The following is a 24,171-nucleotide window of genomic DNA, read 5'->3' as shown; positions in this document are numbered from 1 at the left end:
GTGGGCAGTGGTGGGATTCAAATAATTTAACAACTGGTTGTTTACAAACACCATTTTAACAACCGGTTCTGCCGAAGTGGTGCGAACCTGCTGAATCCCACCACTGGGTGTGGGTGGGTGGGGAATTCCTCCTTCCCCCACTGGGAACTAGCAGCAATGGTATAGTCGCACTGGTGAACTCATGTAGTTTGCAACGTCTAGGTAGTCTCTGGAGTAAGGGCCTTCCATCCCTGCCTTCCCCAGCTCCACTATTCCTTGTTCATTATCTGAGCAACACTTTGGCCCCTTCTGCACATGCAGAATAATGCACTTTCAATCCACTTTCGATGCACTTTGCAACTGTGCGTAGCAAAATCCACTTGCAAACAATTGTGAAAGTGGCTTGAAAGTGCATTATTCTGCATGTGCGGAAGGGGCCTTAGCTCATCTCTTCTCCTTTAGATGCTGGTTGTCCTGGCTTCTTCGGTTCCCAACTAGGGGGAAAATGAGCCCAAGGAAAGATAGAACAAGCATAAGCATCAGAGGGAGACAGATGGATGGTGATCTCTTGCTTTCTCAGTGTGTTGGGGGACACTATTTTTCCTAAGCTCACCCGGATAACCAGAAAATCAGAAACTACCTTCTCTTCCTGAAAAGAGCTGCTTGTCTCTTATCCCAGAGGCGTATAGCCTATAGGGACATGAGGTCACCCATGTCCCCAGGGACATGCCTTTTGGTCACGTGGGGGGGAGCGCCAGGTGCCCCTCCACGTGACCAAATGGTGTGCACCCCAGCCGAACGCCCCCAAGCCCCATCCCCACCCTCTGGCCTCCGTGCAGGTCAGCTTTCAAAAGCCCCCTTTTGAGCAAGCTGCCCTGCATGGAGGCCGGGGAGTGGGGCTCGGGGGCATAACCTCCATGGCTGGCAGCTTGCCCAAAAGGGGGCTTTTGAAAGCTGGCCTGCATGGAGGCCGGGGGGCGGGGCTCTGGGGGAGCATGCCCTGAGCCCCATCCCTGAGTGTGGGGGGCGTGGGGGTAGGGCAGTGGTGGCGAACCTATGGCACGGGTGCCAGAGGTGGCACTTGAAGCCCTCTCTGTGGGCACATGCAAACAGATTATTTTGGGCTCCATTATTAGGATTAAACCTAATACCTAGTTTTGGGGAAGCAGTGTAGGTAACCCTGTTAAGCGCTGTTAAACCCCACTGATTTTCATGCATAGAACTAAAGTGTGATCCTTTACCTGGGAGTAAGCTCGGTTGCTGGTAATGGGGCTTGCTTCTGAGTAAACCCTCCCAGGTTTTGGAAGAGTTGCGCGATTGCTTCAAAGCAAAGCCGACTACCACCAAGCTTACTCCTGAGTAATGCACACCTCGGAGCCAACCGTTTTTTCTAAACTAAAACCTCAGTATTCAGGTTAAATACCCGTGTTGGCACTTTGCGATAAATAAGTGGGTTTTGGGTTGCAATTTGGGCCCTCGGTCTCGAAAAGGTTCGCCATCACTGGGGTAGGGGATGCCCAGAGAAGGAGTTGTCTCCAGGCGCCATTTCCCCCCGATACACCTTATCCTCTTTTTCTCAGTCTTGGAGGCCAGAAATAAAAGAAGCAGGTGTCCTGCAGCCCCTCTTTTCCTGTTGAATTTGCTTATAATGTGTTCCAGTCCTCTCAGTCCCCTTTAGCCTGTCTTACAAATTGCCTGTGCTAGATAGCCTAAAGGTAATCAGGCTTCAAGCAGCCTCCCCCCACCCCCAATTCTGGAAAAAGAAGCCCTGTCGGATCTCGGAAATTTCCCCTTCAAAATGGTGATAAGGACCTTTCTTATTATACTCTGTGTTTTGTGTTCTGTAGGACAGTTGTCGCTATATTTGCTGATCATGTGGAGGCACAGACTGTCAGCTAGAATCCGGGAATAATCAGGCATGTGAGGGGGAAGGAAATTCCTAGTTGAAAGAAAACCGTTCTGTAGTCTTTATACTTTTGCAATTTTCGCTTCGTCTTTCTTTTTGGCACTCTGCAAAGCTTCCAAGTGATGCCTGCTGCCATCATAATCCACCAGTTTCCGTCCTCTCTTAGCAATTCGTTCCTGCACAGAAATAGAAAGCACAGAAGGAGAGCTTTACTAAGCATGATGGCCTCTTTTTTGCAAGACCTTTCAAGGCCCCGGTTCTATTGGGGCAGAGGGAGGGGACCTGTGTGTTAGGTTTTCCCTTAAATATGCATATTTCAAAAAGCATTTGTTCTAACTGAAGCGAGTCTTCCCTTCTCTGTCCTCCCTGAATGGCACCTCTGAAATTCACAAACAGAAGCCGTAGTACCTTTTATTAGAACCAGGGCAAGCTTTCCATCTACAAGGGATGTTTGTCCCGATTGATGCTTGAGGGAGATTTGACTTTTGCCTGGCTTTTATATTTTCAAAGGGAAGTCGCCTCCCCATGTCCTGTTTTTGCTAATTTGCCTCTATAGCCTTTAGCGCAACTTGAAATCTGTTTAGTAAGCAGAGACCATCTAACCCAATGGTGGCAAACCTATGGCATGAGTGCCAGAGGTGGCACTCAGAGCCCTCTCTGTGGGCACGCGAGCCCAGAGCTCACCATGTGGGGGGGGGGGGGGGGCGGAAAATCACCTCCCCAAACACACATCTAGGCTAGCCTGGGCACGATCCTCTACCTGGGAGTAAGCTCGGTTGCTGGCAATGGGGTTTGCTTCTGAGTAAACCCTCCTAGGGTCGTGATTCACCCATTCGAAGAGTTGCATGGTTGCTTCACCAAGCTTACTCCTGAGTAACACGCACCTCGGAGCCAACCATTTTTTCTTAAATAAAACCTCAGTATTCTGGTTCAATTGCTGTGTTGGCACTTTGCGATAATTAAGTGGGTCTTGCGTTGCAATTTGGGCACTCGGTCTCGAAAAGATTCACCATCACTGATCTAACCTTACGATTCAGCAACATGTTTTGCACTTTTCTATCATGCTCCGAAATGTGGTTTAATATGTAGAAAAGGGAAACTAAAGCATTACATAGCAAAGAATGATATAACAACACCTGATAATGGCTACAGATCAAACTGATATCAAAAGGTTAGGTCTAGTAGCAACCATAGGCCAGTGGATTTTTGTTTGTTTACATACCCCGGAATATTTTATTGGCCCTCTCAAATAATTAATGATGCTGATGAAGGCTGGATAGTTAGAACTAAACCATGGAGACTTTGTTTCGAATCCTCACTCAGCAAGGGCACTCACTGGATTGCCCTGAGCAAGTCATTCTAAGGGTTGTTGTGAGAATAACATAGGCTGACCAGCCGTCTCGCTTTTCGCGGGACCGGCCCGCCTTTGGACAATTTGTCCCACATCCCGCGGGTTCTACAAATTGTCCCAATTGGGGAGGCTGCTGCTGCACTGCCTTGGGGGCGCAAGGCAGTGCGGCAGCCTCCTGTGCGCCCGGCCACAGGAGCGCACAGGCTTCTGGGGCTCGCTGTTTGCCGCTCTGTCACAGGGTGGCAAACCGGCTGAGTCTCTTCAGAAGCCGGTATTAATGCGGTTGTGCTACAAGACGGGCCATCACCTCACCCGGATAACAAAGGTGACCATCTGGTCACCTTAGAATAACATGATCCCCATGTTTATCTCCTTTAACTCCTTTTAAGTTTCAGATGTCGTCTAAATAATGATAGCAAGAATTATTCTTTGCCTCAACTTTCCTCAATTATATTTTACTATATTAAATTTAACTGTATTTTTAAAGTTGGTATGGGTATTGGTAATTTAACTTATATACCGCCCTCCCCCCAAAAAGGCTCAGGGCCGTGTACAAAAACATGACATAACGTCAATAAACATTACAACAGCAGTAATCATAATATCAAGTAGAAACAGCAATAAACAATAATTCAAAGATCAAAACATCAGTCATCAGGATACAACAAAATACAGCATCAAAAACATAGCAGCAACAATCAAATATCAAGCAGCAACAACAATAACATATTATAAAACAGCATTATGAGCAACAATAAATAAAACAACTAACATCAATAGCAATATATAAGAAAGAAAACAATACATCAATGGATAAGCAATAAAATGTGACATCAGTTAAACATTGCATCTTAGATAGCGACTATATACAAACTTCTAAGCATGATTAAACTTCTAGACATATTAAACCTAACAGTAACCCTTACAGTAGTAGCAGCAATTAACTGACTCTAACAAACTTTACTATCTTAATAACAGCTGCTATCCTAAATACAATACAATTCTCAACAATATACACAAAAGGAGTTAACTAACCTAACCCTCCCTCTACATTCCTAATGCCTAGCTACCTGTTCCTGGCAGAGGTTAGTTAGAAAATGATATTTGGATATACTGGGATATTAGTGTCTATATAGCAGGAGGGAGGTTGGCTCATTTTGTGTTTTGATATGACTTTCTAAACTGCTTTGATTAGATGGTCTAGAAAAGAGATACATAGATTTATTTACTTATCTTCCCATTTGTTTCCTACAATCATCTCCAAAAAACTCCAAAATCTTGTTTAGATCCAAAGAAAGAAAAAGAAAGAAAGAAGAAGAAAAGAAAGCTCATAAATGCACAGATCATATACAGAAGGAAGGCTAGAATAAAGTGAAGAATTTCCAAGTGAGCTTTAAAAGGGATTGCATGAAGATCAGGAGGCGGCGAATTCCAAGTAAAAACTATGAATGCTGGAATCATTTTTCAAAATGTGCTATGTCTGTGCTAGATAACGTATTTGGCGTAACCAACCATGAAATATACACCTTAATTTCATTGAACTGAGTCAAGTAGTTCTCCATGGTTCTGACCGCCTGGTCTGCCAACTTCTCCTCATAATCTTCCCACAGAAGGTCATTGCTCTGAAGGTAAAAATACATGTAGACTTAAGAAAAAACTGTTGTTAAACATATTCTCCAGCTTCTAACTATATGAGATCACCCCTCAACAAACTGAAACTTAAGGATTTACAGAGCCATTCTCAAGGGTTTGTCATCCCTACAGGCTAAAGATAAACAAGAGTGGTTTGATTTTTTTTGTTTATACTTCCCAGTGGCTTTTCTTGGAATTTCTTGTTGTCCATTACTGGCGTCATACTAATGGGTTTGTTGAGTATACATTCTATTATGATATAAATATATTTTGTGAGGCAATGTTTTATATTCTTCAAAACTAATGAGTCAAGTGAACGTACTGTACAGGCTCGACCGCTGCTTTACTTTTTGCTTTTTTTTCATAAGAAGTAGTAAGGGTTTGTTCAGATCTATGAGTTTTCTCACTCAAGGACTATGACATTAACTGAAGACTTGAGCACCTGTAAATAAACGGAGACGAACTAAACCAAGTAGCCATTGAGGCTTTGGCTACATTACAAACGTACTTTAGGTTTTATCACTTTAAGCAACATGGTTTCCTTCCCCCCACCTCTGAATCCCGGAAGTTGTAGTGTGAAGAAGTTAAAATATCTCCATAAGAGATATTTAGATCTGCTTTCAAAGAGGTAAAATTGCCAGGGAAGAGAGAATGATTGCTAGATCAGTTTAAGTCTCTAATGTGTGATTGTCCAGAATATTTGCAAGAGTAATGAGCATTTGGGTCAACTAAAAGAAGTCAAGCTCTTATAAGTTTGCTATTTGCCTGCCTGCAATGAAATCTCCAATCCCCAATCTCCCATTGAAGAGTGGGAGAAAACAAATGCCCCCAAATTACCTCCATAGTGATGCCCTAGTAAATTTGCCATTTCTCTGTGGTCTTTACCACAGAGATTAGGGGAAATACCTAGAATATCACCTGGAAGTGACATCACTACCCCCAAAATCTCCTGGTTTTTGTCAAGGTAGTGCAGTGACACTAAACTTTTACAATTTGTTATAGTATAATGGTAAAGCATATGAGCTTGGAAGCCCTTCAGGGAATCAGATTTCATGATTTCACGGGATGGCTTCCCCCCATTTGGAGTAAGAAGGCAAAAATGTTTCTCATAGCACTGTCTACGAAGTGCTGTACAATTTACATTGTCAAAGGCTTTCACAGCTGGAATCAATGGGCTGCTGTGGGCTTTCCAGGCTGGGTTGCCATGGTCTTGTAACTTTTGCTCCTAACACTTTGTCTGCAGCTGTGGCTGGCATTTTCAGAGGTCTGTCACGCTAAGTATGAGATAACTATTCGGTCAGTCGTATAACAGACGTTTGGAAGACTCACCTGTGCTATGGCTTTCAAGTCTTCAAACCCATCCCACTCAGCACTGTAAATTTCTTGCAGGGTCTCAGCCACTTTCTTGGAACTGTCATGCATCACTGCGAGAAAGGCAACACAGCCAAACTGATACCACCTGTCAGACATCGGCCCTGAACAAGACAGTCCACCCACTGAGTCCATGGTTGGAGTTACCTGAAATCTTTGGTCTCTGACAACGCAATCTTAGGTATTCCCATTGATCAGGAGAAAAGCAGGATATAAATATTTTGCATAAACAAATAAGGAAGGGCAAATTTACTCCAGCTTCAGTCCACTGAATTCAGTGAGCTTACAGCTAGTGTAATTCTGCACAGAATTGTACTAGCAGTTCCCAAAGCTCATTTTATATATGTATGATATGAGTTGCTGGCTATCTTTGGTCGATTCCCCACTCACGATTAGATGAGTGCTCGTCACTCCAAATATCCAGGTTTCCAGCAGAACTCCCCACTACACCAGCGCCGAACGCGCATTCACCCCATTTGTGGTGCTCCCCCCGCCCCTCAGCATGCGTTATTTTAGAACCTGGAAGGAAGTGGTGGGGAAGTTGGGGGGGTGAATCCAGATTTGAAGTACCCGCCCTTGCGAGTGACGTGGAGCCTCCCATCCAATCAGGACACAGTGGGCTGTGCGCGATGCGCGTGCAGCCCTTTTTTTATTTTTGTGGACTGGAGATCCACGTGGATACGAAGCTACATGAGGCCGGTTTTGACTGATTGACTGAGTAGAAGGCAATACAAAGCTGTGCTACACGTTGTATCCACATGGATCCGAGTACATGGAGATGCACAGAAACAGGGCTTTGCTTTAATGGCCCGTTTCTTCGTCTCCACATAGAGTCGTTCTGCGCATGCTTGTGGAGACATGGATCCGTCAGTTTGAAAATTTAAAAAATTCCCGCCCCAGCACAATGCTGCAGCCAATCAGGATAGCCCCTGAGTGGATTGCACATTTGATCCGCCGACAGTGGGGACTCCTGCTAGGCTGCTGTGTTTCTGGGAACAAGAAGGCAGAAGCTACAGTGGGGACCATGAAACCATGTTCAAAAGGTCCTGAATCTAACCAAACCAGTTTTTTTAAAATTTATTATTGGATTTATATGGGATAAGTCGCCATCTGCAAATTTTAAATTGTTTAAATTCTATGAATTTAATATTGTTATAGATTGTTTTTATATTTGTATTTATTTGATGTTGATGTACACCGCCCTGAGCCCTCCGGGGGAGGGCGGTTTAAAAATGGAATGAAATAAATAAATAAAATAAATATATACCACCCTCCCCCAAAGGGCTCAGGGCGGTGTACAAAATGAACATATACAGACAGGGCAAAAGTTAAAACCAATACAAATATAATATAAGCGCTGTCTTATTACTAGAACCAGCAAACAACAATGCAACCAGCATCCGAGAACTAACACCAAACCCTCCCAGGGAACCCAAAAGGCCCCCACTACAATGGGCCACACAGTTAAAACAAAACAGAAAACAAGGGGAAGGCGGTAGGAAGCAGATTTGTATCGACTTCCATTTTTGAAGTGGAGAATCGACCTTTAAGTCTTTAGGCTTTTTGCAAGATCAGTTCCTAGTAATATTGGAACAGCAGGATTACGGATTACGAACCCCCAGTCCGGAGAACTCCTGCTATTACGACTGATCTCCAGACAACAGATACCAGTTCTCCTATAATTAGGAAAGGAATTGAGAATAAAACTGGATAATTAGGAAAGGAATTGATAATAAAACTGCAAGGATTGTCATGCCCTTATATAGTCATGCGGGGTGCGCACCAAGCGATCTTTGAGTACTGTGGTGTCCAGTTCTGGTCGCCGCATCTCAAAAAGGATATTGAGGAGATAGAAAAAGTGCAGAGAAGGGCAACGAGGATGATTGAGGGACTGGAGCACCTTCCCTATGAGGAGAGGCTGCAGCGTTTGGGACTCTTTAGTTTGGAGAGGAGACGGCTGAGGGGGGATATGATTGAAGTCTACAAAATTATGCATGGGGTAGAAAATGTTGACAGAGAGAAATTTTTCTCTCTTTCTCACAATACTAGAACCAGGGGGCATTCATTGAAAATGCTGGGGGGAAGAATTAGGACTAATAAAAGGAAACACTTCTTCACACAACGCAGGATTGGTGTTTGGAATATGCTGCCACAGGAGGTGGTGATGGCCACTAACCTGGATAGCTTTAAAAGGGGCTTGGACAGATTTATGGAGGAGCAGTCGATCTCTGGCTACCAATCTTGATCTGCCTTGATCTCAGATTGCAAATGCCTGAGCAGACCAGGTGCTCGGGAGCAGCAGCCGCAGAAGGCCATTGCTTTCACCTCCTGCAGGTGGAGTCTCCCAAAGGCACCTGGTGGGCCACTGCGAGTAGCAGAGAGCTGGACTAGATGGACTCTGGTCTGATCCAGCTGGCTTGTTCTTATGTTCTTACGTTCTCTTGGAGAAAATGGCTGCTTTGGAGGGTGGATGCCATGGTACTGTACCCTGCTGAGGTCCCTCCGTTCTCAAACTCCGCCCTTCCCCAGCTCCCCCACCCAAATCTCCAGGGATTTCCCAACCCAGAGTTGATAACTCTAAGAGCAGGATACCTTTGAGCCTGTATTGTTGAGAGCTTCTCACAACTGTGTCAAAAGAGGCAGGCTGCTGTAAAGTCCACAAGACAGGTGGGAAGGACAGAGCAAGTGATGTGAGAAGCAGGGGACAAATAAGCACGGCAGGACAAGACGAGAAGCGGGCTGGACACGGGCAAGTGCAAGAGTGACACTGCAGTCCTAGACAGAACGACTCCCTTCTTAGCCCATTCACTTTAAATGAACTTAGAAGGCTATAATTCTGCAGAGCAGCGTTTCTCAAATGGTGGGTCGTGACCTGGTACCGGGTCAAGAAAGCAAAATGCTGGGTCACCTAATGTCTGGGGCTGGGGCCGACCACCCAACCCCTCCCCCCCCGTCCTTGCTCGGAGGCAGTGGCGTATCTGCCTAGGGACAAGGGGTACCCCTTGTCCCCGGGCGCCACTCTTCTGGTCACATGGGGGGTGCAAAATCGGCCCCCCATGTGACCAGGAAGTCCTGCTGTCTCATTGTTTTCGCGTGCCCCGACCCCATCCGAGGCACGCAAAAAACAACGAGCACCCTCAAACCCACCCTGGACTCCCCCCTCTCTTCATAAGAGACTGCCAGGGAGAGTCTGGGGGGGAGGTGGGAACCCTAGACCTTGCCCATGTCCATGGTGACATGGGCAGGGTTGAGGGCAGTGGGGGTGGAGCCTGGGGGCATCAGGGGTGGAACTAGGGTGGTGGGGGGCAGAGCCTGGGGGGCGTCCTGGAGACAATTTGTCTCCGGGCGCCATTTGCCCCTGGTACGCTTCTGCTCGGAGGGCACCACCCACCTGGAGCTGGACCAGCCAGGATGATACAGCAGCTTTGGGGCTCCTCCCCGGTCAGTTGATCACCCAGAAAGGGGCCAGGGATGGAGCCGCAACTCATGGCAGATGCTGGTGCTGGGAGGGAGGTGGGGGTGGAAGCAGCACCCCGGGGAGCCTCCTTGACGCCACCACGTGCAAACGAAGCCCGGCATGGGCTTGCCCCTGCCGAGTCAGCCCGAGCAGAAGCGTGGCGGGGTGACTTTCAAATTTGTTTTATTTTACTAATAAATAGGCCATAAAATTTTTAGTGGGTCACGGAGGAGAGGTATTAAAATAACTGGGCCATGGGGAAAAAAAAGTTTGGGAAACGCTGCTGCAGAAGATTGCACTGTCAGGCAAGCGGCACTGCAAGACACAACGGAAAATAAGGTTGCCACGCTCCAGGTTGTCTCCAGACTACTGTGACCAGACTACTGTGACCAGGAGCAGCAGTGGCGTAGGAGGTTAAGAGCTCGTGTATCTAATCTGGAGGAACCAGGTTTGATTCCCGGCTCTGCCGCCTGAGCTGTGGAGGCTTATCTGGGGAATTCAGATTAGCCTGGGCACTCCCACACACGCCAGCTGGGTGACCTTGGGCTAGTCACAGCTTCTCGGAGCTCTCTCAGCCCCACCTACCTCACAGGGTGTTTGTTGTGAGGGGGGAAGGGCAAGGAGATTGTCAGCCCCTTTGAGAGAAAGGGGGGATATAAATCCAAACTCTTCTTCTTCTTCTTCCCCTGAAGGAAACAGCTGCTTTGGTGGGTGAGTCAGTGCCTGTTTCCACACACCCAGATTTGCAGGACTGCATCAGCATGATTCACGCTGATGCAAGCCCTGGGGCCGTTTGCACGAACAGCCCCACAGGCTGCGCAGCTGACGGAGCAGGCTCTGCACAGCCGCGCAGCCCCCCAAACAGCTTCCTACCTTTTCCCTGGCTTCTGTCGCTCTGAGGAGGCCAGGGGACAGGCCCCCACGGCCAGAGCAACGGCTGCAGCGGAGGCCAGGAGGCGTGTCCCCTGGCCTCCTCAGAGCGATGGAAGCCAGGGAGAAGGTAGGAAGCTGTTTGGGAGCGGCTCAGGGCATACGCCGGCTTCCACCTGCTGCCATTTGCTCGGCAACGGGTGGAAGCCGGCGTATTCCAAAAACCTCGCTCCCCGAGCGAGGTTTAAAAGCACCGTCTTTGCGCTGCTTGAGGGGGCAAGGACAGCACTGCTGCAATGCAGCAGCGCCTCCTGTGCAAACAGCACCCCAGGGATGGTGTTTTTTCCATCCCTAGGGCACTGTTTTTTGGCCGTGCGGAAATGGCCCATGATATTATAATCCACTGAGGTCCTTCCCCTCCCCAAACCACACCTACCTCAGGCTCCACCTCCGAATCGCCAGGAATTTCCCAACCTGGAGCGGGCAACCATATGGGACACACAATTGCACACTGTGGAAACTGTCTTAGAAGTCAAGAGCAATTCTCCTCATCTGAAAAAGCGGCAACAGCTCTATTATCTCAGTTCTTTATACCTTTCACAGCACCGAGGAAAACCTTCAGGTTCTTGTAGAGTTTCTGGCCTTCTGTCTGGAGAAACAGGAGGAGGAAAGGCAGAAAATACTTGCATGAGATGTTGTCAGCCAGATGTCGCTTTCTGCATGCTATGCCCATTGGACATTCCAAATGAGCAGGGGACAAAAAGTGTCTGGGCTTGGTCTCAGGCATGGCACCTACAGGGGAAAGCCATATGGTGGCCTCACAACATCTCTGTTAAAGACTCCGCTTCATTCAACGTCTTCCTGATCTTTCAGAAACTCTCCAAAACCATGAGTAATTTCCTCCTCCATCTCCAGAAATCTGTACCTCATATAACTTCAGGAGGATGTATTCAAGCCTCATCTCTCCCCCCTTATATTTCAAGAAACACTTTAAATACTTCTGCTTATTCTCTGTTAGGAGGTAAATAAATATTAACTAAAATTAGATTAGACTGGGAGTGGGACCCTCTCAGAAAAACAGCCAGGCCAGATTGTAGCAGGCTGGAAGGGCAAATAAGGTGAAACCCAAATTATGATCAACAAAGATGGCAAGACCCGCTTAGCATCTCCCTTCAGCATCCAATCTAAAGGCTGGAAGACAAAAGGATGTATATCCTGGTAAAAATATAGGAGAGGGAGCCCACGTCCCCGGTAATAAAATAACATTAAAATCTCTAAGGCTCATTCCGCACACGCAGAATAATGAACTTTCAAGCTGCTTTCAGGGCTCTTTGAAGCTGTGCGGAATGGCAAAAACAGTTGTGAAAGCAGCTTGAAAGTGCATTATTTTGCGTGTGCGGAAAGAGCCTAAGAAAATTTAAAAGCTCAGGATTAAACTCTTTGCTCTTCCATCCTGCTATATTCCGAGAAATCAGTCTCAAAGGGCGGGAGGGATTGTTCTGAGCATCCTGGCGTCATTCAAGTTCTAAAGGATGGTCTAAGGCAGGGGTGGGCAATTATTTTTTCCATGGGGCCGCATAAGAAACAGAAAATATTGTGGAGGGCTGGGCCAAAAGGCAGGGGGGCGCTTTTGAAAGCCTCACAGAAGCCGGCAGCCAAGGCAACCGGCTTTTGTGGGGCTTTCAAAGATGCCTCGCTCCCCAGCACGGCAGGGGGGCCAGTCAGGGTCATCCGGCGGGCCGGATGTGGCCCGCGGGCCGTATAATGCCCAGGTCTGGTCTAAGAAGTTGTTCACATCATAAAAAACACAGCCATTCTCCTGCACCGATGGTTTCTCAATTGGTAGCTGTGCATTTCCCAAGGTAGGAGGGGAAGGTAGGATCACATGAACCTTTTCTGGAGCAGATAATGCCAAGTCCTGCTTATTTCTCCCCATACCCAGCCCCCCAGCATTTCCTCTCACTCTTTCATTAGATACAACCTGTTGCTGTTGAAAATTGTATGTGCTTTGCTCGAACTGTTCATCTTTCGTTTCCACTGTTTTCCCCAGTTTCTGCAAAACCTGTGCAGAATAGGAAAGAAAGATGATAATAGCGGATTGAAATCGTTCTTCCTTTAAACATTTAGTGAATAAAATATATTCTTAGACCCAACCAGAGACTGTAAAAGATTAGTGGAGCAAGAATCAAATGATAAAAATGGCCCATCTAGACCAGCGTTCCATTTCCAACTGTGGTCGGTACAGGGGAGGAGCGAGGGGAAACTGCACCCAGGGCACGCACGCTCCCTGCGCTCCTGACATGGCGCCGCCCCACCCCCACTACACCTTCCCCCGCCCCAGCCACGCCTCTGCACCAGGATGCGTCTGGGGTGTTGAGCCTCCCCCCGCCCCGTGGGCGCTACACCACTGGATCAGTACTAGAATCTATAGGACAAATAGAGACTATTATACACAATGTGCTTGCTGTGTGATGGGGGTGAATGTCTGTTGCAGCAAGATTTCTTGTACAGACCTGTTTCCTCAAACCCTGCTTTCATTTTCCATTCTCTCCTCTGCAAGAGAGACCACTTTTAGCATGACTTTTAATTTGCTTGCTGCCAGAGAGGGGAAGTTTGCCAGTGAGCACAGCTTTGACCTGGAGATCTTCCCTCAACCCACGGCCAGCCTTCTCTCTCCCTTGTGCCGTTTTGCACGACTTCCTCCTTGCCCCCCCCCCCTTCTATGTTGCTGGCAGATTCAAGTAACAGAAAAAAATCTCACTCACACAACCCCAGCCTCTAATTCTCTTGATATTTTGAAATATCAATATAAAGAGAGTTTGGAAATAAAAAGCCTCTGTCCTCCAGCATCAGCAGCACCAGTAGCAGGAAGTGTTGTGTGGAGGGGAAGGGGTAGGAGGGGAGGGGGGGAGGATATCTGCTTTAAGACAGTTCCCTTCTTCAGCAGCTTGTGATCCATGGAATTGCTTTGCCTGTTTCATTGGCGGAGGTGAGGGGGAGGGGAGGAAGGGAGGATTACTTTTGGAACAGTAAAATCAGTATAAGTGCAGCTTAAAAGACTAAGGCTCATTCCGCACACGCAGAATAATGCACTTTCAAGCTGCTTTCAGGGCTCTTTGAAGCTGTGCGGAATGGCAAAAACAGTTGTGAAAGCAGCTTGAAAGTGCATTATTTTGCGTGTGCGGAATGAGCCTAAGCTAGCAGTCTTGACTACCAGGTGTAATGAGATCTCTGCCTTTAAGAATCACTTGATAGGCAGAGTTAAGAAAATCAGGCATGCAGAACTCTCTATAGAAAAACTCCAGGGAAAGAAGGAAGTGACACCTCATGTGTAAACAGAGAACTGTGAGGAGAGCCCACTGTGCAGAGAAGAGTCCTGAGGTAAGCATTCTATGCATAATGGGCCACTATATTTTAGTAAAATTGGAGAACTGGATTTCTATGAACAGCTATTGCACTAGCAGTGGTTCAGTTCAGTTTATTAATTTACAGTCAGCGACTAACACCATCATTTTCATCTTATTAAGGTTAGTATTAAGGTTAGTATCTAGTATGTATAAAATACAAAATATAAAATATATACATCCATTTTCCTTATATGAATAGAAATTTTAGTATCTGGTATATATAAAATATAAACATCAGTTTTCCTTATATGAATAGAAATTATGTTTATGTTTGAATGTTTTAACTATAAAAATCTATCAGTGCGTTTTTCTGCTGACAGGTAATCTCCCAAACTACTGGACCGATTGCTTTGAAATTTTCACACGTCGCATTCGCGTGCAGCCAGGTTTCCATACTGTTTTCACACCTTCTGTTGTGTACATGTCACAACTATGCCAGTTACTGTGTACATGCCACACCTGTGACAGTTGGAACCACAGTTCTGTTCCGCAACAGCGCCATCTGCTGGCCGTCAAAGCAACACCCTCTGATACAAGGGAAACAACCATGCCTTCTATTCCAGACTATTCCAGACTATTCCAGCCTTTCTCAAAGCAAAAAGGACTTTCAAATCCCCACAAGCTAACCATATATATGACCGCCTGGAATGTGTATTAGCACGTGAGAGAATTCACACCACCCACAAAGAACTTGCAGCCATAGACAAGGTGTTACTACTTCTCCACATCCACATCAGTCAAAAAATGAGAAGCCAGGACTGGGACAAAATTGACAACCTCGCCTACAGAAAAATGGAGAAAGACATTGCCAGCCACACAAAAAGACAGAAGCAGAAATTCAGCAAAATCCAAAAACATCAGCACCAACAGAAACCTTCATTGGACACTTCAAGAATTATTTTAAATTTGACTGAACGGCATCTTTCCAGTGATGAAACATCTATCCTGGCCAAGAGAGGCAATTTTGCTGTTACTCCCACCAGAGTTCCCGTGGAAGACATCATTGCAAATGTAGAATCAGCCATCCGGCATCTTCCAGAAGAGCAAGCAGAGGAATTAAGAGGAGAAACAGCAAGAATATTGCGAAAAGCAAAACTTCCCCCCAGTAATATTACACGAAAGGAAAGAAATGCTATTAAGAATCTCAGCTCAGATCCAGAAATATCACACTTCCAGCAGACAAGGGAAATGCAACAGTAATCATGAAGCACTGAACAATATAAAGAAAAAAATCAGAGAACTCCTGATCCCACAACATACAAAAAAAAACTGAAACAAGACTCCAACTTCAAGAAAATCATCACATTGATTAAGAGCTATTCCTCCATTCAACCACAGACACATGCCAACGACTCTCGCAAATCAGGAAGCTCTTTCCACCCCGGTTATATGGACTCCCCAAAATCCACAAGGAATCCATCCCACTCAGACCTATTGTGAGTGCAATTGGTTCCCCCACATATGAACTGGCAAAATTCTTGACTTCACAGTTACAAAGCCACATTGGACACACGGCGCATTATGTTAAAGACTCAGCCCACTTCATCGAGAAAATTAGCAATCTCCATCTCAACCCTAGCGACAGACTTATCAGCTTTGATGTTGTCTCACTGTTCACCAAAGTTCCAGGGAAAGACACACTTGCACTTTTCGGCCAGATGTTCGGCCAGATGTTCGGCCAGCTTTATTTCAACACTGCCTAACCACCAGCTACTTCCAATGGAACAATGATTATTATGAGTAGACCGATGGCGTGGCCATGGGAAGCCCCCTCAGCCCAGTGATAGCCAATTTTTACATGGAACATTTTGAGAAAGAAGCCCTCAAAACAGCACCCAGGAAACCTGCAACTTGGTTCCGATTTGTGGATGACACTTTTACAATCTGGAGCCATGGTGAGGAGGAACTGCTGAATTTTCTGAACCACCTTAACAGCATCCACCCAAAGATCCAATTTTCCATGGAAACTGAAAAAGAAGGGAAGCTGCCTTTTGTAGATGTCTTGGTCTTTCGCAGACCCAACCACCAATTGGGCCCCACAGTATACAGAAAACCGACACACACAGACTGGTATCTACATAAAAACTCCAATCATCATCCACAACAGAAAAGGGGCATGATCAAAACTCTGACAGATCGTGCAAAACGAATCTGTGAACCTCACCTCCTCCCTGATGAAATCAACCATCTAGACTGGGCTCTGCAGGCTAATGGCTACTCCACAACAGAAATCAGAAGAGCTTTAAGGCCAAGAGAAACCCAGAGGACTGAGGAGAAACAGCCCCCCACCGGAAAAATATTTCTACCATACATCAAAGGAATCACAGATCAAATAGGGAAACTGATGAAAAAGCATTACCTACAAACCATTTTCAAACCCACCAGGAAAATACAGCAGATGCTACGCTCAGCAAAGAACAAGAGAGGCCCCCTCACTTCTGCAGGAGTATATCGCATACCCTGTAGCTGTGGAAAGGTCTACATAGGAACCACAAAACGCAGAATTCAGACCCGTAATAAGGAACACGAAAGACACTGTCGGCTTAACCATCCTGAAAAATCTGCAGTTGCAGAACATGTGTTAAACAAAACTGGACATAACATTTTATTTGAGAACACTGAAATTTTGGACAATTCAGAAGTCTACTGTGTCAGACTGCACAGAGAGGCCATTGAAATTCACAAACATCAGAACAACTTCAATAAGAAAGAAGAGACTTTGAAGATTAGCAGGCCCTGACTCCCAGTACTTAAGAAATGGACTGATAACCCCACCCGCAATCCAATGCACTCAACCACACCTTTGCATAGCAAGTTCCACCCAAACAGTTAATGATTGGTTCCCCACCCTGGGACATGGACAATATACCACACTAAACTTTCCCTTCTCACTTAGACACAGTGAGAAACAGACTTTTCTCTGTGATACACCTCTGAAGGTGCCAGCCACAGATGCAGGCGAAACGTTAGAAACAAAATCCACCAGATCACGGCCACACAGCCCGGAAAACCCTCCAGAACCAACCATGCCTTCCTTGAAAACCGCTGCCATCTGGAGTGAAAGGGATGAGGCCCGCAATCTGGACATGGCCCACCCACCCTAGCGGAGGAAGGGGAAGGTAAGGGAGGGTCCGGGGGTTTGCTGGACCAAACGCTCTGAAATTTGAACACAATGTAGCTCATGCCTCCCAGCGTGTTTTAAGCTAGGTAATTCGCCTGCAAAGGAAGGGAGTGAAAGGGACAGGGATAGCCACCTGGACATAGCCCGCCCACCCTAGCAGAGGAAGGGGAACGTTAGGGAGGGACGGGGCGGGGTGCCATGCAAGGGTTACAGAAGTGAGGGAGGGGAGCGAGGGGAGCGAGGGGCCCCTTGCCCCTCCCTTGCAACCATTGTGCAATGACACATGTTCGAACTGTTCGCTTTCCCTTTTCTTTCTTTTCCACTTCACCAGACTGAGCCACAGCAATGCGTGGCTGGGCCCGCTAGTTTATTGTATAAATTGTATATAATTTTAGCTAAATTATGTATGTTCACTACCTTCTCCCTGGCTTCCGTCGCTCTGCCTGGGCCAGGGAGGGTGGGATATCAAATCCAATAAAATAGAATAAAATGAAATAAATTTAACTAGTATTGAAATTTAAAAATCCAGAAATTCTAATCAAAATACTTCTTTAAAATCTAAACCCACTTTCTAATTTTACAAATCTGAGCACAAAATCTCGCAACCTGGCACGTCATTTGATGATCCCTTTCAAGTCTGGTTTTATTTGACTGGCCTGAAAACTTTACCAATAATGGACTAATAGTTTCCAAGTGAATCTTATTATAGGAAACACAATTAAAATATGCTCTAATGACTCAGTTTCACCTTATGAGCAAGTGCCAAGCCTCTGTTCATAAGATATTTTCTTAAATCTGTCTTCCTGCACAGCAGAGGGCAATGTATTACTTCTTAAAAGTGCAAAACCCCTTCTAGTGTTATTGCAGTTGAAGGAGAAGAAGAAGAAGAGGAGGAGGAGGAGGAGTTTGGATTTATATCCCCCTTTCTCACCTGTAAGGAGACTCAAAGGGACTTACAATCTCCTTTCCCTCCCCTCCAACAAACATCCTGTGAGGTGGATGGGGCTGAGAGAGCTCCGAAGAACTGTGACTAGACAAGGTCACACAACTGGCGTGTGTTGGAGTGCACAAGCTGATCTGGTTCACCAGATAAGCCTACACAGCTCAAGTGGTGGAGTGGGGAATCAAACCCGTTTCTCCAGATTAGAGTGCACCTGCTCTTAGCCACTACACCACGCTGGCTGGAGCAGTAATATACTTGGCATCACCAGGAACGATGTAATGAGTGACTGTTTGTGTTGCAAGTCTTCTTGATGTGTTCATTCAGATTGCAAGTTTTACTTTGGCAAGGATCCTGTTTATTTTTGTTTTTTTTAAAAAAAACTATATCCCACATTTTTAAAAAATTGCCTGATGGCGGGTGGGGGTGGGGGGCTATGCCTTTGAAACTCAGAGAAGTTGAGTCTGATAGAAACTATACATCAGTATCCAAAAAAACCACATCTAAAGTATCACAATATATACCACAGCCCAGCATGTCAGATATTTCTATTGAGATTTTTATGTGTAGTTTTCCGTTGATATTTTTGTTAGAATATTTGGCATCCCTTGTATAAGTAATTGCAGGTACTGTCACAAATATTACACCCATGCGTACTCCAACTCACTAGGTGAGTAACATTTCAACAATATCTTACAATCATACATATACAAGAAAGATTTTTGTAAGTCAGTACACCGTCAGGTATGGCTATAAAACCTCTAGATTAGGTTTTTATTTCGGCAGTCCTTTGTCAAGCCAATAATTGTTGTATAAAAATTCTTTTTCCTTACTCCTCTAGGAGCACAACTGTTTTTTCTCACATGAGATCCTGAGATCCAGAGAGAAGGACTATTTAAAGAAGAGCCATTCAAGGGAAATTTGAATTCAGTTTGGAAACTATCTAGTGTAAGAAAAAACAGTTGTGCTCCTAGAGGAGTAAGGAAAAAGAATTTTTATACAACAATTATTGGCTTGACAAAGGACTGCCGAAAAAAACCCACCTAATCTAGAGGTTTTATAGCCATACCTGACGGTGTACTGACTTACAAAAATCTTTCTTGCATATGTATGATTGTAAGATATTGTTGAAATGTTACTCACCTAGTGAGTTGGAGTACGCATGGGTGTAATATTTGTGACAGTACCTGTTGTACACCTGCCTTGATATTTAAGTAATTGCAGGAGCAAGATAGTTGCACCATTTGGTTGGTGTACGTTAATGCAGGGCAGCTGGGCAGTGAATTGGTTAATTGAGGGTGACTTTCAATGCTGCATATTATGGTGCAGCTTTTCCATGCTCCTTATCATTCCTTCCTTTCTATCCTCTTACTCTCTTACTCCTCTTGCTCTCCTTATGCAGCGTTATTGTATGTTGTGCTGTATTGCTCCCTTTTTCCTTGTTTGCTTATTTGTGTAAGGAGCAGCAGCGGCGTAGGAGGTTAAGAGCTCGTGTATCTAATCTGGAGGAACCGGGTTTGATTCCCAGCTCTGCTGCCTGAGCTGTGGAGACTTATCTGGGGAATTCAGATTAGCCTGTGCACTCCCACACACGCCAGCTGGGTGACCTTGGGCTAGTCACAGCTTTTCGGAGCTCTCTCAGCCCCACCTACCTCACAGGGTGTTTGTTGTGAGGGGGGAAGGGCAAGGAGATTGTAAGCCCCTTTGAGTCTCCTGCAGGAGAGAAAGGGGGGATATAAATCCAAACTCTTCTTCCTCTAAGCTTGTTCGCTCGCCAGTGCTTTTCAGCACATGACTATTTTTGTCTTCCTCTTTTTGTAAATATATTTTTGTAGCCTGATTTTTTTATACTTAGAACTTTATTAAAGGATAACTCCTTTTTTAATAACTCTGCTGCGTTTTATGTTTCTTTGCTAAAGAACTGGGTAGTTTCAGTTTTATCAATTTTAACAGGCATCTATCAGACTTCGCTACGTCTTTGGATTCCTAGCATGTTTTTTTCAGATTGGGTCTGAGGTGTTTTTTTTTCTTGTTTTCCATTTCATTGGCTGCTAATAGTAGCTATGCCTTTCACAAATAGAAGAAACCTGCCATGAAATTGTTCTGGCTGTAGAGGTAGGAAGGACTTCAGGGAGATGATACTATTTGTCATGCATTTATAGGATTAAAATTGGAACAGGAATCACAGAATCATGCAGCTTATCTTGCACTTCCAGATAAGGTGGCCAACGATCTGTGTCTGGCGATGTCCTTATTAATGGACTGGTCGGTAGGTACTAGTGAACAAAGCATTTCATGGAATAAAAAACCCGGTTACCTCAGTGTTGGGATTCAAATAATTTAACAACCGGTTCTGGTGGTGGGATTCAAATAATTTAACAAATGGTTGTTTACAAGCACCATTTTAACAACCGGTTCTGCTGAAGTGGTGCGAACCGGCTGAATCCCACCACTGGGTTACCTGCTAAAAACTGTAGTTCAGAGAGCAATCCTAAGAAGATCTACTCAGAAGCTACTAGAACAGTGATTCCCAACCAGGGTTCCACGGTACCCTGGGGTGCCGTGAGCATGTCCCAGGGGTACCGTGGCAATGCTACCAGCCCCCCTCACTTTTGCGGTGTCTCCCGCCGGCACCAGCAAGGATATGGAGCTGGCCCAGGGGGCCACTTCCCACCCACCCACCCCCATGCTTCCCTTCACCCTGGGAGGGGAAGGTGGGTGGGGGGCAAGCAGGGACACTGGGAGGGGAAGGTGGTTGGAGGATGGCAGGAGTACTGTGAGATATGAAGAGTGAGGTCAAGGGTACCGTGATGTCAAAAAGGTTGGAAAACACTGTGCTAGAGTCTATTCAATGAGGCTTCCTCCCAGGAAAGTATTCTTAGGATGGCAGGGTCAGAGACCTAATTTCTGCTGCCTGACTGGGATAGCCTCCTTGCCCCAGTTCTGCCTTACCCAAGCCAGGACTGTGCGTGTCAACCAGCCTCATGGACAACGGGATTCGCACTCTGGACAGTTCCGTTGTGGAATGGAAAGGGTTACCTTACACTAAAAAAACAAGATAGCACCATATAACGATGTGCATTGAAAAGGGAAAGAGGGATTGCATTTGACCACCCCAAAAGGCTATGCTGGGGATCATTGGACCTGCATGGACATCTGTGTGGGTTGCAGACTGTGATGAGAAGGACAATTGCCACAGCAACGCGTGGCCGGGCCCCGCTAGTAATTATAGAAAAACAAACAGGCCAATTTTCCATATTGTGTGTGATTCTTATTGGTTCCTTATTCTCTATGTAGTGTGAAAGGTGGGATTGCTGAGGTGGACCTAGAAAGCAGTCGCATCTAATACTCCTCAAGTCCCCAGTGGTCTGGGGCAATTTGCTCGGTGTTATGTCAGCCCCACCTAGGGTTACCAATCTTCAGGTGGGACCTGGAGAGCTCTCAGAATTACAACTGATCTCCAGACAACAGAGATCAGTTCCCTTGGACAAAATGGCTGCTTTTGGAGGCTGAATTCTGTGGCAAAATACCCCATTGAAATCCTTCCCCAAACTCTGCTCCCTCAGGCTCCACCCACAAAATCTTCCAGTGTTTCCCAACCCAGAGTTACCAACTTAGCCCCATCCTACAGTATTTGCCTTCAGTACCTTAATCAGTCTCTCAGCAACTATGAGTTCTGTCAGCAAACATTTATGACAGCTGTAGAACCATAGAAGAGTGTGTGAACCACTTTGGAAGCTTAAAAGAGCCCCGATTGCCTTCAGAGTATGCCATTTTGGGCAAGATCTGGGAGTCAGGGCTCCCCCATGGGTGGTACAAAATCTCTCTCTCGTGTATGAAGAAGAAGAAGAAGAAGAAGAAGAAGAAGAAGAAGAGGAGGAGGAGGAGGAGGAGGAGGAGTTTGGATTTATATCCCCCCCCTTTCTCTCCTGCAGGAGACTCAAAGGGGCTGACAATCTCCTTGCCCTTCCCCCCTCACAACAAACACCCTGTGAGCTGGGTGGGGCTGAGAGAGCTCCTAAAAGCTGTGACTAGCCCAAGGTCACCCAGCTGGCGTGTGTGGGAGTGCACAGGCTAATCTGAATTCCCCAGATAAGCCTCCACAGCTCAGGCGGCAGAGCTGGGAATCAAACCCGGTTCCTCCAGATTAGATACACGAGCTCTTAACCTCCTACGCCGCTGCTGCTCACAGAGGGGATGAGGAGAATTGAGGGGAAGGAGGAGGGGAAGGAGAATTTCCACAGTGAACTAGCACAGAAAGAACAGATAAATGGTATGATTAACTGCAGGCACTGAGAACTTTTCCCCATTTAGCCTCGTCTCAGATTCATGAGCTCAGTTGACTCACTTCACAAATCTGGGCCTCAGGGCTCAGTAGAACTGAAACTATCTGGGACTTGCAAGGTTTGGTAACCCTGAAATAGTATGAGTACAACGCACAACCCAGTGATCCCACAAAAAGATTAAGCTAGCTTTTTGCAGGCTTGAATATGGCGATGAAATATCTTTATAGTATTTCAAATTATGTTGAAGTTGCTCTAATAAGAGAGGAACTTGCCCTTTTCATTCACTTTAGGAACATCCCTTTTGTGGTTTCCTCCCCTTCCCTACCCCGTTTCGTACTCTCAACAGTCATGTAGAAACAAAACAAAAACGTATTTTCATAAAACAAAACAGAATTGCTTCCATTTAAAGATCAACACAATTGGCTTTAGGGAGGTTAAAGGAAACCACACTATTACCTCTCCAAATTCCTTGCATCTATATGGCTTTTTATGAACATTGCTGAAACCGGCCATATAAAAATATATTAATTGTCTTACAGGATGTGACCAAGGGATCATAATTTTTCCAACAGTAGCCAGTGAAGTGTCTCTGGGTGCTCTCCTGTTTATTCTCTCCCATGTCTACTATTAGGAAATATAGTACATTGGAGAGTACATTTTGCCATGATGGCAAATAATGGGTGAAGAGATAGAGGGTTAGAAAAAAAAAGTTTACTAAGCAAGTTCCTTATGCTGGAGGACATAATTAATCTCATGTACTGCTTGTTGAAAGTTTATGTTGGTGCTACAGTATTTTTGATTGTACCTTTTGAAAAAATCAAGCAGACTGCTTACACTTGTTTTCCTGAAATGTGGATGATAAATCTTGGGACTTCATATTGATAAATCTCAGTGCTTCATATCAATTACAACAAAGAAAAGGGAAGATTCACATGGTTTTTAACATATATTTACACGTTTTTTTTAAAACATGCTTTTCTTCTCCCTACTGCCTACTTCGACGTGAACTCTTTCAGTCATCATGCAACACATGTGTCAAGATGGAGGCTCAGTTCTTACCGTAGCACCCTCATCTACCTATAATTCTGATTCTCTGCAGAAGACAGTGTAAGCGCAGAAGGGGAAGAAGGAAAAAAAGAAAGAAACAGCAAGTGAAAGAACGTGTGAGCAAGAGAGAAAATATATGAGAGAAAGGGGAAAGGATTTTAGATTCATAAAGGAAAGATAAACTTTTCTTTCCCTCCATTATTTTTCCTTATAATGGAGAGATGGCAACCATAAAAGCTGCAAACCAGAAATCATGCAGGCCTCAAACCTATTCTTTCACTAATAATGCTAACTCAGCCAAATAAACTCCAAATATGCCTTTGTTCACTGTTATACAAAATGTGCAAACTAAACTGTTTTTGAGATCCTGTTGTACCCAGCAGATACTTTAAAGTTGCCCTCTTCCTAAAACAATAGAAAAGGCCTATGGGAATGTTCAAACTCCTTGTTTAAGGAACAGGACAACAAGAAACATTAATGATAAGAGGAAACAAGGGTTTCTAGTTCACTTTACGTAAAAGGGCGAAATCTGACATCTTCCAGTAGGAATTTTGGACAACCCCAAACTACAGTGGGAACAGGGAAAATCTCCACCTTTTGTATGATTGATTGATGATGTGGGCATTTTGGGGTGTATACTTTGCTGCCATTTTGATGTAACTTGTCATTAATACTATAAAAGTAAGAACACACTGCCATTTTGTGTGAGCTCTCCTGATCCTGTCTCTGCCCAGAGTTGGCTAATAAAGTTTTCAAGAACTTTATTTTATTTCGACTTGAGCTTCTTTAAGCTTTTATTACCGT

The 24,171-nt window shown here is 45.4% G+C and overlaps 1 protein-coding gene across 1 annotated transcript in view; it reads right to left on the bottom strand.

The window, feature by feature from the left end:
• Nucleotides 1-12,624, bottom strand: part of BIN2 (bridging integrator 2) — a 36,471-nt gene extending 23,847 nt beyond the window's left edge. The window contains exons 1-5 of the mRNA XM_048487489.1: nt 12,548-12,624; nt 11,161-11,215; nt 6,198-6,292; nt 4,763-4,858; nt 1,954-2,061 (exon numbers count right to left, since the gene is read on the bottom strand). Coding sequence (XP_048343446.1) covers nt 1,954-2,061; nt 4,763-4,858; nt 6,198-6,290 — 297 coding nt within the window. The 5' untranslated portion in view covers nt 6,291-6,292; nt 11,161-11,215; nt 12,548-12,624. The remainder of the gene's footprint in view (nt 1-1,953; nt 2,062-4,762; nt 4,859-6,197; nt 6,293-11,160; nt 11,216-12,547) is intronic.
• Nucleotides 12,625-24,171: the final 11,547 nt, after the last annotated feature.

This window comes from Sphaerodactylus townsendi, linkage group LG03, assembly GCF_021028975.2.
Source record: "Sphaerodactylus townsendi isolate TG3544 linkage group LG03, MPM_Stown_v2.3, whole genome shotgun sequence".
Lineage (NCBI taxonomy): Eukaryota > Metazoa > Chordata > Lepidosauria > Squamata > Sphaerodactylidae > Sphaerodactylus > Sphaerodactylus townsendi.
The sequence above is the reverse complement of the archived record's forward strand: the minus strand, read 5'-3'. Positions and strand labels throughout refer to the sequence as shown.